Here is an 18,482-nt window from a genome sequence, read left to right on the forward strand (position 1 = left end):
AATCAACAACCTTGTGCCTATGTCCAGTGGAGTCCAAGTAAGTTCATGGTGCACAATTGCAGGACGGACGATACTAACTTGGGATTGCTTTCAGCTTGGTCTCCCACAAGTTATGATGAGTCTCTCACAGCTGCCGCCACTTCCTACTGGCATCCGTTTCTATGTTGCCATCTCATCATCACCCCACGATCCATACTGGTAGTAGTCTGGCCAGAAAGAAAAAAAAATGATGTAACATTGTAACAATAGTCAATCAACCAAGGAGCTACAACACTGTATTTATGTGCTAACAAAGAATGAAAAACAGCCTGTATTAAAGAAAAATATTGAAAAACAGCCTAATAGATGAGCTAACTACTCTTCATGGGTTGTATAGATTACCTACCTACTCTTCAGGGTTTTTTGTTGACTGTTGGATGCTACATACTACGACCCCCCACCCCAATACCAACATCTGCATTCACCGGATCCACCATGGATGAACCAAAGGTTGCCTTGCAGCAGATTATCAGCTCACTCCACTCAGTCCATGGGATCCTGGAGAATATCTTCGACAGGGTTTCTGATGGCAAAGCTAACAGAATTTGCGAGCGCTTTTATTTGGATCCCAATGATGGCCTGAAATTTCTGGCATTGGAGGCCAAAAACATTCATCAGCTAGCCACGGAGATCGAATCCAACCTCTCAGGGCGCCTAGAAATGCAAAGGAAGCATACAAGTAGGATGGAGAGCAAAGTATCGAGTTTATTGAAGGAGAATCAGGAGATCCGCAACATGTTGAAGGTTGCTATAACTGAGAAAGAGGCGGTGGAGAACAGCATCCATACACTGAAGGGTGACAAGGAGCAGGGAAGAAGTTCCATCTTGCAGATTGCTGAGAAAGGATTGCACAAGGTAGGCTTTGGCTTCATCATGGAGGTGATAAGTGCTGAACCAGCAAGCCAGGAGCCGAGCACCTCAGGTTCCACTGTAGCATCTAATAGAACAGAAAATGAACATGAGCACATCAGTCTGGTAAACAGTTATTCTCCTCCCTAGCTTCAGTCTTCAAACTTCACTTATTGGTGGTACTTCTGTTCCAGATCTAATATTATACTATAAACCTTTGCCCTTATAAAAGTTTTATACTAGATTCAGTAGTTTTGATTCAAGAAATAATTATTCTGCAAATACAACCCTCCAATTAGTGACTGTTCCCACCACCTTAAGTCTATATTCTTTATAAGAAAAATACTAACCTGGCAAAAATAATAATAATTATATGATCTGACATGTATGCCACTAGAATTGACATGAGCCTTTTATTCTCATTATAAGTTGTCCGCTAAAATCATTTCTCATTGGGAAACTTATCAGCTAATCAAAATATTCAAACTGTTCCATTTCAGGCTAGTATAGTTGAAAACACAATGAAAACCCTGCATTGCGAGATCAATGATCTAAGGCAGGCCTTTGACGAGTCCAGGTAAACCAAAAAAGCCGAAAACTAAAGATGGACTCCTCAAACAAATAAAAATGTTTCCTTTGACTGTGATCTGTGCTAGCCCAATATAAATTTTCTTTGAATAGGTCAGACAGTTATCATTTCCAACTTCTTGCTACTGAACGGGCTCAGAAGATACAAAAATATGAATCACACATAAAAGAATTGGAAGAAAGAGAGAGCTTCCTGGTTCACAGGGTAAGGATAAATCTATTTTGTACAGCTTGTTATTCGCTAGACAGGTAAACCAGAAAGACCTGAACTCGTTTTTTCAATGCCTAAGGTGGAAGACCTCGCTCTAGAGACAAAAGCAGTAGGACAGGAGGCCACAAGATGGAGGGAGGCATGTCAACTGGAGGTAGAAGCTGGAAGATCTGCCATCAAAGAACTCAACCAGGAGGTAATCTGTCAGAAATAAGTTCAAATCTTACCTTCATTAAGATGATGTCATGAGGTGTACTTTGCATGCTGACAAATGGCATGTTTTCACGACCGCCTTAGTAAAAACATGTCACTGTTTCTTTTCCTCAAACTACGCAGGAAAGTTGTGTCTCATTTCATTAAGATAAAAGAAAAAAAATACAACGAGCTGAGTTTAGAAAGAACCCAGACTGGAGGTCCCCAACACACACACAATGACACAAGGCAGACTATGCTTGTGACAAAACAGTGTCACCGTTTACTGACATAGAAAATGCACAAGTTTGATTTCCTTTGAGTTCTCAGTCATCCTCATACCAACAGGGGCAAAACATCTCTAATGGATTGATGGTACCTTAACAGTGCAAAATGTCACATTATTGATAGTCATGTTATAATGTGATACCATTTCAGTTTACCTTGCTCAAGGAAGAACTGGGAAGGGTAAAAACAGACTTGGAGGCTGCAAACAGCAAGGTACAGCTAAAAGAGAAATTAGCAGCCAGTGCAATGGCAGCACAAGCTGCTGCAGATGCATGCCTCAAGCTTGCTGACAGAAGATCTGCTGGGCTGCAACAAAGGATAGAAGAGTTGACGAGACAAATAGAACAAGAAGATGCACATGGAAGACAGGAGATAGGAAGTACTCGCAGAAGATTAAGATACACCTGCTGGCCATGGCAGCGACTTCGAGTTATATCATCATCCTCTCAAGCTAGGACATGGTTTGTTGATCAGAATGGTAGATTGCTACCAAGCACAGAGGCACTTTTGCAAACAAGAATCTAATTTCTGTTCCCACACATTCCCTAGAATAGGTTCATGCCTCATTGGCTCCATATGTTGCACTTTCTTCCCCACTCATTTTGCAAAAATGATTTTTAAGTCCGCGCAATTGTACATATCTAAGGTGTCATACTGTTATGTACTAACTTCTTCTGTACTAAGTTCAACTGGTGTTGACATCAGATCTAACTTTTCTAGCTTCGGCATGAAGACAAATCATCCAACTTCCAGCTCTTTCACATGGTACCATAATACCATTTCAGAGAACAATCAACTAAGAGAGAAACAAAACAGGCATGTTACTTACCTTATGAAATGCACAAAGTGACAAAGACAAGAAAATATTTGAGTGTTGAATATAACGTTGACTAATATCTTGGTTCTGCCTGTGCAATGTAGCAGCGTGGGTTGCTCATTCACCCATATGCTCACTGGTAGGTCACAACACAAGCATAAGAAGCCTCACATTGGTAGAAATGACATTTTCTGCATATACTCCTGTTGAGTCTCTTCCGTTCTCTCAACAGCAGCTGTGACACTGCACAAGATGGTACAGACCCACCATATATTTTTTTTTCTGTATAGGAATAGAATTCCCTGGAACTAAAGAAAGAAAGAAACACAGAAGAGATATTTGCATTCCAGAAAAGAAGAATAAACTCATTTGCCACACTTCATCTAAAAGTAGAGACATTATGATATAACATGATGCAGATAAACTTTTAAAGCATTGTTCCTTTAAAACAATCATCATGACAGCAAAGGTTTAATTATATTGTACCTCTGCACCTTTAAGTTGCCATTCTTGAGAAATGATTACATGAAATTTTTATTAAAGAACAATGCAACATATGAATCAACAAAGTAGACGAAACACTAAAAACTTTGAGCGGGAATGACATTTGAATCGAAGTAAAAATAATCAAATGAGTATCACAGTGTATTTATCTTTGATCAGAGAGTGTGTGTGAATTTCTGAATTGGCAATGAGCATTAACAATATCAAGCACAGCTATCCCTTTAAGTTCAGGAACCACACACTGGACTATGAGAAGGTAATACTATGCCCATGAAAATAGCATCAGTCTGGGAGTTAGTAAGAAACACAACCAGAACAAGGAGATCACTTAGATAGGCTATGCATACAGACTGTCACTTTGCCTTCTTCCCTAAAGGTGTAGAAGTAACTGAAGGCAGTGGCCTCTTCTTGTTAAAGGCACTGGTCCTGCTTTCAGGCTCATCGTCGTCACTAGTAGCCTCATTCGCCTCCTGAGCAGCTCTATTCTCATCCTCCAAGGCCTTTCTCTTCTGCGCATTCACCTTCCCAAGCAACCTCCTCTCAACTGGGTCAGTGGGAGCCACACGCTTCACACCAGGTGCCGCTTTAGCACCAAGACCGAGCCTAAAAAAATTTCACGGTCACATACCAGTTATCCAGGTAAAAATAAAAATCAAGAGTCCCAATGGGTCATATACCTTGCTGGCCGGCCCTCGAAATCTTTATCGTTGGGTTCATCTGGCTCTGATGTACTCATTTTGTCCACCCATGTCTGGGCCTGAGAATGATTTATGGCATGGGTCAGATATCTGCTTCTGTAAATTGAACGCAACAGCAGTGCTGCAGGTTGAACACTAATTCGATACAGCATAACGCGTCTAAACACAAACAGCGCGCGCACATCAGGGAATGCGAAAGAGAGACAGTGCCTAACAACCGGAGAGGCTCAATTTCATTTTCCATATCAATTGGAGATTGCGTCTAACAAATTAACGGCAACGTCTACACAACCTAACGCTAGTAGTAGAAGAGAACAGGAGAAAGCGTTGCATCGAACACCGCTGGAGGAAGAAACCACGCTCCAGAAGGAAGGAACAGGAGAAGGAAAGGAGCCGAGTAGGCGGCGACGAGGAGCTCACCAGCTTGAGGGCCTTATTGAGCGTGACCACCTTGGGGAGCGGCGCCTTCTTCTTCTCTGCCGGCGGCGGCGGCTCGGTTGCCATCGCTACCAGCTAGCCAGTTAACGCCGCGGCGCGAATAGCAGCGAACCACGAAGGGCAGCGGCGCGGTGGGCTGGGACTGGGAAGCGAGGAGAGACCGAGGTAGCCAGGGAGGGGAGCGGCGGCTCGGGCGGGCAGACGAACGCGGCGGCGCTGTGGATTCTGGCCGGAGGATGGAGGAGAAGTAGGGTGGGCCGGTGGACCCGCTGTAGTAATCCAATCGTGGGCCGGTCCATCTGTGCAAGTCCAAGTGTCTGAACAATGCGGCCCAAAAAAACTGTAAACACTTAGTATAAAAACATATTAAGTCTAGGATAGCCTTTAAAATATTGTTCGGTGATTTATCGTGAAAACAAAAATAAACACTGTTAACTAGTAGAAAAAGTAAGGCTGATAAGACAAGCGCACTTATACGAAGAAAAGGCAATCATGTTCGCTACAAGATTCTTCTGTTGTAGGTTTGTAGCACTAGTAAACTACGGAGTACCTTCATTGCACTTGTACTCCAGTTATTCTACAAGAGTGTTTTAGCTGCTCTCAAGGGCAAGATATGCATGGCAATTTCAGAATCTCACCAGACATTTAAGCAAGCACACCAGATGCTCAAGTGGTCGCCAGTGGAGAACCAAAGAACAATCCATATGATAATCTCTGCGAACAAGGTAGTACAAACAATGAGACAAACAAAACGAGAGACTGAAAAAGATGTGATTGCTCACAAGTTTAAAAAGACCGATTACACTCGATTATTCAGCAGCTTCTGCAGCGCTGCTAAGCTCTTAGAAATCGGACCAAATAACAATCCACATGATTATCTCTATGAACAAGGTAGTACAAACAATGAGACAAACACAAGGGAGAGACTAAAAAAGATGTGATTGCTCACACGCTTGAACAGAGAACAGACCGATTACACCCAATTATTCAGCAGTTTCTGCAGCATTGCTAAGCTCTTAGAAACCGGCATTTTATTATTATACCTGCCACATGCAATCCGCACTACCATGAATCACTCTAACAGGGTAATTGTTCCTGGCAACAGCTTTTGACTGACAACACATCATGTGCACAACCTAACAGAATGTAACACTATCCTACTCATCAGTGACACATCCTCTCGACGCTGGAGCCACAAGCTTGATGTACTGCAAATAATATGTGGAAAAGAGACATTCAGCACGGAGCCAAGGATTACTCTGATGCCAACAAGGCTGACAATGTTCAAGCTATAGTACCTTCCAAAGAGCTCCACGGGTGGACTTGTATGGCGGTGGGGTCCATTTCCTCCGTCTTTCTTCGAGCTGCTGTTCGGTAAGGTCAACATCGATTACCCTCTTACTTACATCGATGGTGATTACATCACCACTCTGGACAAGACCAATTGGGCCACCTTCCTGAAAAAATAGCTCCTTTGTGAATAATACAAACCTGCTGCGGCTTATTTTTATTACTATCATGCACTGTGGTGAGAAAAATAATCTAGAACTGCTACTGAAAAGAAACTGGTACAAAATTACACAGCTTAGATTAGATTGTCGCCACTGGTTGAGTGCCGCGAAGCAGTACCTGTGCTTCAGGGCATATGTGACCAACAACAAATCCATGTGACCCTCCGGAAAATCTACCATCTGTCAGCAGGGCACATTCCTGTAATGAAGATTGGACACTGGTCAAGAGGTTATCACATCAACTGTAGCAAAGAATAACTAATCTGATGAAAGCAGGATAGTTGCCACTTGTGAGCTGCACACATGCAATTAGGTACTTAGGAAGCACCAGATAATGCAAATATAAATAACATGGGCAAAGGAAATCTGATCCTTTGTATTGTACTCCCTCCATTCCAAATTATAAGACGTTTTGTCTTTTCTAGATACATAACTTTTGCTATGCATTTAGATATACACTATGTCTAGATACATAACAATAACAATTTATCTGAAAAAACAAAACATCTTATAATTTGGACTACAGGGAGTATTTAAGAATGTGCAAAGAGCTCTCATTGCTTTGAAATTTCAACAATTTCTGGAGAGCAGAAGAACATCAGAATTGTGCATCGTCTGAGATGGGGAAGATGATGCATATAAGTTATGTGTCACATTACCAACTACGTCAATATCATTCATGAATGCGAGAGATGGCAAAACGCCTATTTTAGTACACTAAATCTAAGACCCAATAAAATCTATAGTATAATTGCTGAAAAATGACAACCTATGAGCTAAGTGGTACCTTTCCAAGACCAGCACCCATTATTGCGCTTGTTGGAGTCAACATTTCAGGCATCCCTGGCCCACCTTTTGGTCCTTCTCCTCGGATCACTACTACCTTTCCCTGTTGTAACCATCCGGGCAATAAAATATAAGAATGAGAAACTTGCTCTGGAACTATATATTCCGCTAGCAGTGAGAAGAAAAGGCAATCATGCTCTCCAAAAGAAAAAAAAGGAAGCAATGGCAAGAAATAGGGACAGCTTGCATGTCACATATTACCTTGAAATTCGCTGGGTTTTCTGAGATAGCTGTAATCATGGATTCTTCACCCTCAAAAACTAATGCAGGCCCTGAAATTTACCAAATAACAGTTAAATTTCACACAGTACGTAGGCTTCCAAAGATTAGATATAGAAACAGCAAATCACCTGAGAAGAACAGTCCCTCTTTTCCAGTTATTTTTGCCACAGAACCTTCTGGTGCAAGATTGCCATAAAGTATTTGAATATGCCCAGTTGATTTGATAGGATTGTCAAGTGGTCGAATTATTTGCTGTGTACCAGAAACAAATATAAATGTCACGATTCAAGGTGTTAGCTGATAAGGCTAAAGAATTCACAATTGAGCATTACCTGCCCTTCAGACAGAGGAGGGAAGATTTTGGCATTCTCGGCTAGAGTTTTCCCAGTGACTGAAATGGGAAAAAAGAAATACCATGTTATTAACTAAAATATAGAGATCTTAAATTACACAATAGAAATTATTGACTGTACCCACCAGTCATGCAATCACCATCAAGAAGACCTTGCTCCAGAAGATAATGAATGACTGCAGGTGTCCCACCAATCTGTAACATGTCGCTTATTCTCAAAAACATTGCCTTGACTAATTTAAGTTTCTAGATATTCTGGCTTTATTGGCTTAAGCCTTAACTTTCCACAGAAATTATGTGAAGAAAATCACAATGTGTAAGTACATTGAAAATACAACATAGCAGATTGATAGTTGATTGAAAAGGTAAACCGGAAACTTAAGCTGGATTGAGTATGGTTCAAAACCAAGTGAATCTTAGTACCATTAAGCATTTACCTTATGCAGATCCTCCATGACATATTTGCCACTGGGCTTGAGGTCTGCAAGGAAAGGAACTTGGTCACTGACCTTCTGGAAATCATCAAGAGTCAAATGCAGACCTACAGACCTGAAAGAAGACAACCAATCAGCTTTTGTCAACCTAAGCAGAAAGCACATGCAAGAAGATGATAACTCACCGAGCAATGGCAATCAAATGCAGAACAGCATTAGTTGAACCACCAAGTGCCATAACGATAACCATTGCATTTCGTAATGACTTCTCAGTGATAATGTCCTTAGGCTTCAAATCCATCTTTAGCAACTCTAAAAGATACTTCCCGGCGAGATGGCATTCTTCTAGCTTTAGCGGATCTTCAGCAGGTGTCGAAGAACTTTGTTACATAAAAACAGCAAAATCGATAGAAAAAAGTCAAAATACATCCTCCAAGCATATTTATATAAATAAAAAACATATTTACTGTTTAGTGACAAATGAGAAAAAAATCCAGATATAATCCACACCTGTATGGAAGGCTCATGCCCAATGTTTCAATAGCAGATGCCATAGTGTTTGCTGTGTACATACCACCACAGGCACCTGCCCCTGGACATGAATTGCGGAGGACGTTCTTTCTTTGCTCATCAGTGATTGAGCCACTAACATATTCTCCGTAGCACTGCACAAAACATCAAAATGCAAGCAAGCCTTAGCTGTACAATGTACATTGCCAAATAAGTAGTTCTATTCTATCAAAGAAGTAGAGTTGCTGAACAGACCTAAAAAGATAAACATACCTGGAAAGCAGATACTATATCATAGGAATTTCCCTGAAAGTGACCAGGCTGCATCAAAAAAAAATCCATCAGAAAATTGTCAATAAGAAGCAGTTCGAAAAGCCATGCATATTTGACAGATTCTATCACTGGTTAAGGACTCACATGGTGGCAATTGCCAACCATGTTAACCTGAACTTCTAGCATAAATTACTCCACTGTATCAATCAGTTATTCAGTTCTCATTGTACATTGCACTCATGCAATGTCCAGGAAAGCAGTTTGTTCCATCACGATTAACAAATGCCATATGCTTATTCAAGAGATCCAAACATTCTGTTGAAGAACAGCACATTTCAGAATTAGTAATAATACAGCAAGAGACCAAGGGAGCATTACCTTAATAGTTCCACCATATATCATGATACTAGGTCGATTAAGCCGTCCCATTGCCATTATTGTACCTGGCATCTGCAAACAAAGGACCGCTAAATCCAGTTGCAACTAAGATCTAAATGTGCATGACTATTCCAGTACAGGGTAGAACAAAGTTAGAAATCCTAACTCCCTCCTATTAGTTCCTAAGCACGGACTGAACAAGCAGGTCCAATCACCTCAGCACCCATTCAAACAAACAAGCTTGGTACATTTTTTTTGCCAGAGACATAGGAAAGCTCGTTGCTTTTCTGCAAATAATGCAATTTTGTGGCATCCAGAAGAAAATAATGAGATGGCCATGCAGCATAGAAGAAAGCTCCAGTCCTTGCAGCTAATTTTTATTCCCCTTTCTAGAAAGGAGCTAAAATTTCAACACCAACTCCAAATCAACACAATCTCCAGCAGGAAGTAAACACCCGTCGAGACCATGATGAAGAATTTAGTGGTGTTTGATATCATGCTATTCAGGGCTATGATGTGCAGATTGTGAGAGCACACCACTCCCACAGTCCCACTGAACTGTATGAAGACATTTCAGAACACCCAACCCATCACATCTGCAAACAGCAGAGATAGCGGAAAAGGAACTCACGTTCTTGTCGCACCCAGGTATGGAGATATTGGCGTCGTAGTGCTGCGCGCCCATGACGGTCTCGATGCTGTCGGCGATGAGGTCGCGGGACTGGAGGCTGTAGCACATGCCCCGGGTGCCCATGGAGATGGCGTCGCTGACGCCGACGGTGTTGAACCGGAAGCCGACCATGCCGGCCTCGCGGACGCCGTCGCGGACGGCCTCGGCGAGGCGGAGCAGGTGCATGTTGCAGGTGTTCCCCTCGTACCACACCGAGGAGACGCCGACCTGCGGCTTGCGGAGGTCGGCGTCGGTGAGGCCGACCCCGTACAGCACCGCCTGTGAGGCGCCCTGCGACTTGGGCTCCGTGATGCGCGCGCTGTACTTGTTGAGCTTGGGCTCGTCGGAGACCGCGGTGGCGCGGACGCGCTGGAGGCGGCGGCCGGTGACGGGGCCCGCCGCCGGGAGGGAGGGGGAGGTGAGCGCCATGGACTGCATCGCGGCGGCGGCGGCGGCGGTGAGGTACGGAATGGGGTTTAGGGTTTAGGGTGGTGAATTGGTGATGGAGTGAGCTAGGTGACGGGGAGTGACTGGTGAGTGGATGGATACGGACAAGTGGAGAGGCGGGCGGGCGGGCGTGCGTGCGGCGGCTGGCGGCGGCAGGAGGCGAGGAAGGCGACGAGACAGCACAGCCCGTGTTTTTGCCTCGATCCCATATACTACTCCGTACCAACAACCTGCCTGTCTCATCAAAAGTGAAAAGATATAACTAAAAGCAGTGCTCAAAGAAAAACACTGTTAATTGATTAAAAAAATACGACTTATAAAATAAACAAATAGAGTCGAGTTCGAAAAAAACTTTAGAAAAATCAAGATTCTTTTTGTCTCAAATTGCGTTAAAAATCTGAACTTTTTCTTTCTCTTTGGTTTAGCATGCCGTTTGCTCACACGGTAAAATTTGAAATAATAAACAATGTACTTTGTGATTCAGGTGAGTCCCTTTCCCTTTGATTCGCCCGCAACGTAGATCCGCGCACCCACAACGGGTCAGTGGTGCCACGAACTTGGTTCGCTGGAACAGCGTGGTCGTGCACTCCCCTACCATGCTCGTCAGTACCTCTACTCGCAGCGCAGTGCCGTGGTCGGCTGCGACACTACGAGAACAAGTGCAGAGCCATATCGCGAAAAAGCGGTCAGGGCAGGGCGTGACGATGTGTGCACGAACGCACAGCCAGACTACTTAATGTGGCTTTGGTGTGCTCTTTTGATGCTAAAAGATGAGCTGGACCGCCTATGCTTTCTTTCTTCTAAAGCTCACATTCAAAAAGTTATTAAGAGAAAAACTGGTTTCATCAGTTTTCTATAGCCTTGTTTAGATACACCCAAAAATTCAAAACTTTACAAGATTGTCCATCACATCGAATCTTGCGGCACGTGCATGAAACATTAAATATAAATAAAAAAGATAACTAATTGCACAGTTTAACTGTAAATCACGAGACGAATCTTTTAAAGCTAGTTGCTCCATGATTGGATAATGTTTGTCAAATAAAAACGAAGATGCTACAGTGCCAAAATCCAAAAAAAAATTTGGATCTAAACAAGCCCTATGTTTTATTAGTTTTCTAAGTTGTAGATGGAATGTGCCTAGGAATGGAAGGAAAAATATAGTAGTATAATGGACAGTCTCAAGAAGTGGATTTGCTAAATTGAGATGGTCATATAAAACCTTTTCGTTGCTGATTTACCTAACCATATGCCCAAAATAGAAAAAAAGGATGTCAATTACCTAACAATACACCCAAAATGGAATTAGCAGGACTCATGCTATAATTTGTATATGCTATAATTGTGAAAAAATGTATGTGCCTAAGGTGACATAGGTGCTTTGACAGGTTCAAAGTGTTGATCAAGGTCATATTTTCTGCAACTTTGGAACACGTAGTCTAAATCAGGTATGGATCCTTTCAATTATTTCGTATACAATCTCAACCTATATTCATGTTTGCGAAATAAAAAATTATAGTGGTTTTGAACTATTGATTCATACATGGGGCAAACACACATATATTTATATCTCACTGTAGTTGAACTATGCTGCTCTAAATTGCTATATGTATGTGTTCAGATCTGCTCTAAAATCAGGTATTTGGAAGCTAGCAAAGGTTTTTGCAAGGCAACAGTTCAGCTATTATGGGATTTTTTTTTATTACCATCATGCAACTTGGAAAGATTGCAAGTTTTCCATGCAATTTGTAAAGGGCTGCTAATTGTGTGCCTGCAATTTGTATTGTGCGCAGTTGATGTCTTTGTTTTGTTTGATTGATAGAGATAGACAATATGATACTTGCAGTGCTGCGGGCTGATTTCCTTTGCACTGTTGGTGATGAGTTTGCTTGCAGATCTAATTGAGGTTCAAATTTATTTTTTATGGGCATGTCTTTTTGAACCATTTACATGGTAGCTGGTAGTATATGGTATACCAAAGGCTAGAATTTTTTTTTTTTTAATATAACAAGCTTCTTTGTGCTAGCTTGATGTTTGGATGCAGTGCTCTATTATTGGGCTAGGTGCAGTAGTGCTCCACTATGGACTTTTACTTTGCTTGCTTTTATTCATAACTTTATCAAAGGCACCGCATCAGTAAAAATATATATATGAATTGATGAGCAGTTTGTCGTTCCAAAAATTTATAAAGCACAAACTCTAATTTCTATTTTTTCCATTGAACTCTTTTATCTAAATAGTTAACTTGAATTGTAAAAGTTATATAGTTTTTAGTTTTGTGCATTTTTTTAAATGTGCAATCATGGGTTGCCATATATCTTTGCCTTCTTTGACATATAACTTAGCACTATATTGTGTGTCTAAAGGCTACCTTCTGTATTCAGATTGGTCAGTTAAACTATTTTGCTGAAGCAAGTTTAGCTGGATTCACTTAAATGACTTAGGGCTTATTTGGCACAGCTCAACTTCACTAGTAAAGCTGTTTTTTTAGAAAATAGCTTTATGAATGACTTTCTAGATGAAGCTGAGCTGTTTTGGAAAAAGTGTTTGGCAAAATAGCTTCACCAACTACTTCATGCATAGTTGAGAGAGAGAAATGAGGGAGAAGCTGCAATAAGCTACTTTTTTTTCCAGCTTCATCCAATTTATATCTTTGTGAGAGGAGGGAAAAAACAGCTTCACCCATGAAGTTGTTTTGGAAATAAGTGTTTGGCAAAAAAAACAGCTCACAACAGCCCATGAAGCTGTTGTGAGCTGTACCAAACGGCCGAGAGAACTGAGGATATAAATAAAATAGTAAAAATATATATAGTTTGAGTTGCTGTAAACGCACAGCGCACTCTAGCGGCCCATTTTTCTACCGGCCCAGCAGTGCCCTAGTAGGCCCCACGACGTCCCCCGACCCCGTTCCCTACCGATCCCCTTCCGTCGTCCCCCGTTCTTCTCCCTCCGTCCGACCGTCCCTCGACAGTGCCGAGGCGGAACCTAGCAGCCGCCCGCCGCCCCTCGCCCCCATCCACCAGCACAAACGCAATCCGCAAGGGCCAATCGACCGCCGGCCGCTGCGGCGCAGCCGCGCCGCCAGCCTCCTGGCCCGGCCGTCCAGCGCCTAAGCCAGGGGCGGCAACCAGCGCGCAGCGCGGGCCGCCGGCCAGCCGCCCGCGCCCATTCACGCCAGCTGTTCATCCAGTAGGAAACGGCCGCAAGGAATACGGAAGAGGGAAGCCGCATCCGGCCACTGACTCCGATCTCCCGCTAGTCAACCCCAGGTAGACCGGTCCTCCTCGCCTGACCACGACGGCCATCTCGCACGCCTACTTCCACGTTCCACCCAACTAGACAAGTCTTCTCTCCCAGGCCTAACCTTCCTCCCCGCGGCGCCGCCTCTACTGGTATTGCACTGGCGTGCCCCGACGCGGAAAGACGTGGAGATCCACCGAAAATTGGATTGATTTCTTCCTTCCTCGGTGAGGAACTCTCAAACCACCCTGCTAGGTAGGATAGGTTCCCTTGTTCCAGTAGTTTGCTTTGTTCTGGGGGATCTTCCCTTCTCCCTATTCCAAATTCTTCACCCTCCTCGCCGTGCTAACTGCGTGTTTGTTGTAGTATTTCTCTAATCCATCCACGTGTCCAACAGGTTCTCCATCCTCAGCCTGCGCAAGATCCGTTTGAGTTGGCCGCCCCCCAGTGGACTACCCAAGGTGCGGTGGCATCCACCCAGGTTTGAACACTTCTGTTGTATCATGCTGTATAATTACCATAAAAAATGCAGCGGATGCTGTTTTTTGCCAAATAAATAGACTGAACCCCCATGCTGAATTTGCCTCTCAGAGTTAAATTTCCAGTAAATTTCTCATCTTTGCTGCAAAACCTTCAATCTTTCTCGTCAAACTAGAGTGTTTTGTTTAGGGAGCTTGAACAATGATTAACTGGAAGGAACATAGCAAGAAACACATTGATTAAATGGAAGGAACATAGCAAGAAAAGAAGGGGAAGGATTTATCGTGCTTTATACGTACATTAGCTATCCTTGATGCTTCTTGTTGTTTGCTGTTTTGGTAGGGCAGGTTGAAGATACCTGGGTTGGGTAAGTCGGAGCATAGAATAAGGGTGGACTGCTATTGATTTTCCATACATAGGATGGAATCCTTGTGGAAATTGACCTACTTGCTCGAGCCGGCATCGCTTGCTCTAATTGCCACAGCCATTTCTGTGGCCTATGCATCAGCATCGCGTGCTCTGGACTATGGCAAAGAGATGGAGAGAAACTTGGATTTTTCAGAGGCTTCCATTACATTGGATCGGTCACAGGCTCTAATGATTCCCCTTGCAAGCTCATGCAGTCTGTTGCTAATGTTCTACTTGTTCTCGTCTGTCTCACATCTCGTGACTGCTTTTACTGCTGTGGCCTCAGCAATGGCATTGTTCTTTTGCCTGTCTCCACACATCACCTATCTCAAGACACAGTACAATCTAATGGACCCATTCGTGTCCAGGTGTTGTTCAAAGCCGTTTACACGGTTGCAAGGTTTGCTGATGCTCTTCTGCATAGCCACAGTCTTAGCCTGGTTGGTTTCAGGGCATTGGTTGCTAAATAACCTACTGGGGATTTCCATATGTGTAGCATTTGTCAGCCATGTGAGGCTTCCCAACATAAAGATCTGTGCGCTGCTTCTTGCCTGCTTATTTGTGTATGATATTTTCTGGGTGTTCTTCTCAGAAAGGTTTTTTGGAGCAAATGTCATGGTCTCTGTTGCCACTCAGAAGGCATCTAATCCTGTTCACACAGTAGCAAATAAGCTCAGCCTGCCCGGGTTGCAGTTGATTACAAAGAAGCTGGAGCTTCCAGTCAAGCTTGTATTTCCCAGGAATTTGTTGGGTGGTATTGTTCCAGGAAGCAATCCTGGTGACTACATGATGCTTGGCCTTGGAGACATGGTAAACCCAACAAATTGTATTTTTGCAAATATTCCATGCTTTTATTTTGCTTTTAGTCCTTTCCTTTTTATAACGTCTGCTGTTAGTCCTTAAAGCCTCTATAGAATAAGTACTTTTAGTACCTCTGTGTTTGCTCTGCTGAGCTTCATATTATTTGTCTTGTCTGTGTGTATAAACTCTTGGGCAGAATAAGACCAAATGACATGTTGATTAACATTTTTAAGCTATCTATATAGATGGAATTAACATGCAAAGATAAGCCATCATACCAAAGAAAGAAGTTATGTGAGCTCAAGTTCCACTGTTCATTGTCTGCCACTTTTTGGCAAATCTTTAGTTTATCAAGGCAGCAAGCTATGCACTGCGCACTCCTCTATCAGCTTGATAATGAATAAGTTTTGGTTTACAGGAATGCACTTAGCTACTGTACAAATCTATATCTAATTGGTCAGGATTCAAGTGGGTACCCACTTTGTAGCTCTGGGTCACTGGCAAGGTCTTGTTTGGTCAAAGCCTATGCCACAACTAATCTTAGGCAAAACATGGTAGCTGCAAGAAGTGGAGAACAATTGGTTCATTTGCATTCTGTTTTTCTTGCTTTGAAATTGTATAAGTTCATTTTGATGAGTTTTGGGTCAATCCAATGACCCAGAGAAAAGAGAACTTGCATCCCTACTAATTGGGAAAATCTTCTTCCTTCCTGCATGTATTAAGTTCATGTTGCTTCCTTCCTTCCTACGTTTTGTGTACTCCTGTGGTTACTGTTTACAGTATTTAGTGCACCTGCTGCTGGTTATTGATGATCATAGTTTTTTTTTTCAGAAGCAGCATGACTGCTTCATAGTGATTTGAGTCTTTTTCTGCCTATTCTGTAACTTATCAACTTTGCTTGTGCTTCTGAGTAAAATCCATTCGTACCACTGATGATTTGAATTTAATCACCTAGATTCTTGTTTCTTCCTACAGGCCATTCCAGGGATGCTTCTAGCTCTGGTACTCTTTTTTGATAACCGGAAGTTCAAGGATGTGAATGTTCCATCAGATGTGTCTCCCCCAAAACGGCGGAAGTATGTGTGGTATGCTCTAACAGGGTATGGTATTGGCTTGGTAGCTGCACTAGCTGCTGGGATCTTGTCTCAGTCTCCCCAACCAGCCTTACTGTACCTGGTAAGTGTTCTCAGGTTATACAGTTGGACATCATTGCCGTTTTTCATTCTGTTAAATTATGCTTCTCTGACTTGTTCCACGTGTATCTCATAGCATCGAGTCATGGTTTAGTATGGTTTCAAGCTATGGTGATGCCAGCCTATAGCATGGTTGCTCTTCATTCTGACAGAGTTTGTGGCTTTCAGGTGCCATCGACACTGGGGCCTGTCATGTACTTGTCATGGTTACGGAATGAGCTGTGGGAGCTATGGGAAGGGTCTGGGACGATTCTAAACGAGAAAGCTCGTTTGCTGGAGGTCTGAGATCCAAGTGGACAATAAAAAGGATCTGAGCCCGCCGTAATTGAATCTAATTAAACATTAGTTGAGCTCCTCATACTGAAGGAGAGTATTTATAAGCTAGAATGTTCTAGTCATGTAAGCTGCTACGCAGTTGCCCTCGCAAGAGGAAACACAGACAAATCATGTAACTGTTTGTAATAGAAAGGTTCAGTTCAATACATTTCAGTCTTTAGTCTTTACCCATACGTTCTCTTGTCTGCGACTAATTGAGTGGCAAAGAAAGGTTCAGTTAAATGCATTTCAGCCTTTTCCCATAGTTTCTCTTGTCTGCGACTGCTTGAATGGCAAGGCAGTGCCGTGGCTGATGCCATCAGTGAAGTGAAAAGTGTACCTGTGCTATTTTGCAAGATGATAAATTGATGACGGTATTATGATGCTGTATAGAAGTAATAGAACGGTTAACTAATACTACTTTACATTGTTACTTGCTAGCTAAGCTAGCCAGAATTGGTGTTTGGTTGAGCCGGTTAAAAAATTGATAATGGTGGGGTTTCCACGGCATTTGTTGAAGAGTTAGTTGTAACATACGCAGAGGTCTTTGCTCCAACACCACTGAAGAAATGTGGAGCGCGGAAAGCTCTTATTTCACTATTTGCCTTTGCTAAATTGCGTTGCCATTTCTGGGTTGTCGGCTAAGCACAATACTGAAAAAAAGTGATGGTTGAAAATACTGTTCGCTGATTTACTGCGAGAGAAAAACACTGTTGAGCAAACGGGTAGCCACAGCCACGGGAAATTTGTCAGGCATAATCTGGGAAGGGAGCAGATGGATATTTTTCCCCTCTGAATTTTTCTAAAGCTGATGGAACTCATTTCCCCGAGTATCACTGCTTTCAGACAAAAGGAATTCTGTTCGTTCCCAGAGTAGGATACAATTTCTCACACAATGATCAAGGGACCATACAATTTCTCAAACAATGATCAGGGAAGCATGGAGGCCAGCAGACCAAAACCGCAGTAAAATGTAAAAACACAGATTCTCAAGCGTGATGCAGGCCACAGACCCCACTTATGGTTGCCTCTGGACATTTCCTTGTCAATTTAGGAGAGGCCTTGGACTTCTCATGCACTCGCACTTGACCCTCACAGGCCGTCCCAGCGCACACGCACACCAGACAGAGACGCAAGCTTTCACTTGGAGAAGTTGAGACATCCCATGGGTTTCTGCAACATGGCTGTCACTTGCCATACCATAATATAATATTGCATATATGATTGCTAGGTTTAGTACATTGATGCGCTTAGAGCACTAATAAGTAATGCTAGTGGAAACAACACAACTGATCCACTCCATTGACACTATGGCATCATTATACAGCACTCGCTAACAAATGCTTGAGACATGCAGATCAAGGAAGCAACATGATTAATTCTAGTAACTAATAATTCGTCAACCATCACAACAATCAAACCATGTAGTGTAACAAAACCAGCAGCAAATTCATGGACCCCCAAGAGTGATCCTACCACAAACCCCTCTATGATCAGACACTTCCTTCTTGATTTAGGAGACTATGCACTTCATGCATTTGCACTTGGTCCCTCATCTGTAGATGCCGTTCCCAGTGCTGTAGAAACACAAACAAAAATAATGAAAACGGCATCAGCAGATTGAAACATGGATTTGCCACCAATGAAACATTTGTTTATTCATAACCACAAGGGCCCACAAGGTCCTGCTAATGGTTAACCAAACAGCGCTTGCATAGTAGAGTCGATAAGATAAGGTAGGCTCAAAATCTGGAGAAACACTTCTCTTTGTTCAGCAC

At 42.7% G+C, this 18,482-nt stretch overlaps 4 protein-coding genes across 10 annotated transcripts; 2 read left to right on the plus strand and 2 right to left on the minus strand.

The window, feature by feature from the left end:
* LOC8057711 (uncharacterized protein At3g49055) lies at nucleotides 475–3,225 on the plus strand. The gene is made up of 7 exons (XM_002444541.2): nucleotides 475–1,014; nucleotides 1,389–1,465; nucleotides 1,570–1,681; nucleotides 1,767–1,883; nucleotides 2,318–2,546; nucleotides 3,089–3,123; nucleotides 3,217–3,225. Exons 1-7 carry the CDS (start codon nucleotides 475–477, stop codon nucleotides 3,223–3,225), a joined length of 1,119 nt encoding a protein of 372 aa, XP_002444586.2.
* Nucleotides 3,579–4,869, minus strand: LOC8057812. The gene is made up of 3 exons (XM_002445632.2): nucleotides 4,607–4,869; nucleotides 4,166–4,245; nucleotides 3,579–4,091 (listed from the first exon to the last, which is right to left on the minus strand). The coding sequence occupies exons 1-3, from the start codon at nucleotides 4,688–4,690 to the stop codon at nucleotides 3,842–3,844; spliced, it is 414 nt and encodes a 137-aa protein (XP_002445677.1). The 5' UTR covers nucleotides 4,691–4,869; the 3' UTR covers nucleotides 3,579–3,841.
* On the minus strand, nucleotides 5,410–10,478 carry LOC8057977 (dihydroxy-acid dehydratase, chloroplastic). Its single transcript, XM_002445633.2, has 14 exons — nucleotides 9,782–10,478; nucleotides 9,151–9,222; nucleotides 8,773–8,820; nucleotides 8,500–8,654; nucleotides 8,175–8,369; nucleotides 7,993–8,104; nucleotides 7,681–7,750; nucleotides 7,536–7,594; nucleotides 7,332–7,455; nucleotides 7,183–7,253; nucleotides 6,923–7,024; nucleotides 6,254–6,334; nucleotides 5,923–6,081; nucleotides 5,410–5,832 (listed from the first exon to the last, which is right to left on the minus strand). Exons 1-14 carry the CDS (start codon nucleotides 10,256–10,258, stop codon nucleotides 5,782–5,784), a joined length of 1,776 nt encoding a protein of 591 aa, XP_002445678.1. The 5' UTR covers nucleotides 10,259–10,478; the 3' UTR covers nucleotides 5,410–5,781.
* LOC8057978 (signal peptide peptidase-like 1) lies at nucleotides 13,178–16,896 on the plus strand. 7 transcript variants are annotated; one of them, XM_021465276.1, is made up of 6 exons: nucleotides 13,178–13,536; nucleotides 13,625–13,762; nucleotides 13,905–13,988; nucleotides 14,335–15,205; nucleotides 16,172–16,372; nucleotides 16,558–16,873. In XM_021465276.1, exons 4-6 carry the CDS (start codon nucleotides 14,408–14,410, stop codon nucleotides 16,672–16,674), a joined length of 1,116 nt encoding a protein of 371 aa, XP_021320951.1. In that variant the 5' UTR covers nucleotides 13,178–13,536; nucleotides 13,625–13,762; nucleotides 13,905–13,988; nucleotides 14,335–14,407; the 3' UTR covers nucleotides 16,675–16,873. The 7 variants fall into 7 exon arrangements, with proteins under 7 accessions (XP_021320951.1, XP_021320948.1, XP_002444587.1 ...); XM_021465273.1 differs by having other exon boundaries at nucleotides 13,625–13,734; XM_002444542.2 differs by having other exon boundaries at nucleotides 13,178–13,734; nucleotides 16,558–16,896.

The sequence above is a fragment of the Sorghum bicolor genome, chromosome 7 (assembly GCF_000003195.3).
Source record: "Sorghum bicolor cultivar BTx623 chromosome 7, Sorghum_bicolor_NCBIv3, whole genome shotgun sequence".
In the NCBI taxonomy this organism is placed as follows: Eukaryota; Viridiplantae; Streptophyta; class Magnoliopsida; order Poales; family Poaceae; genus Sorghum; species Sorghum bicolor.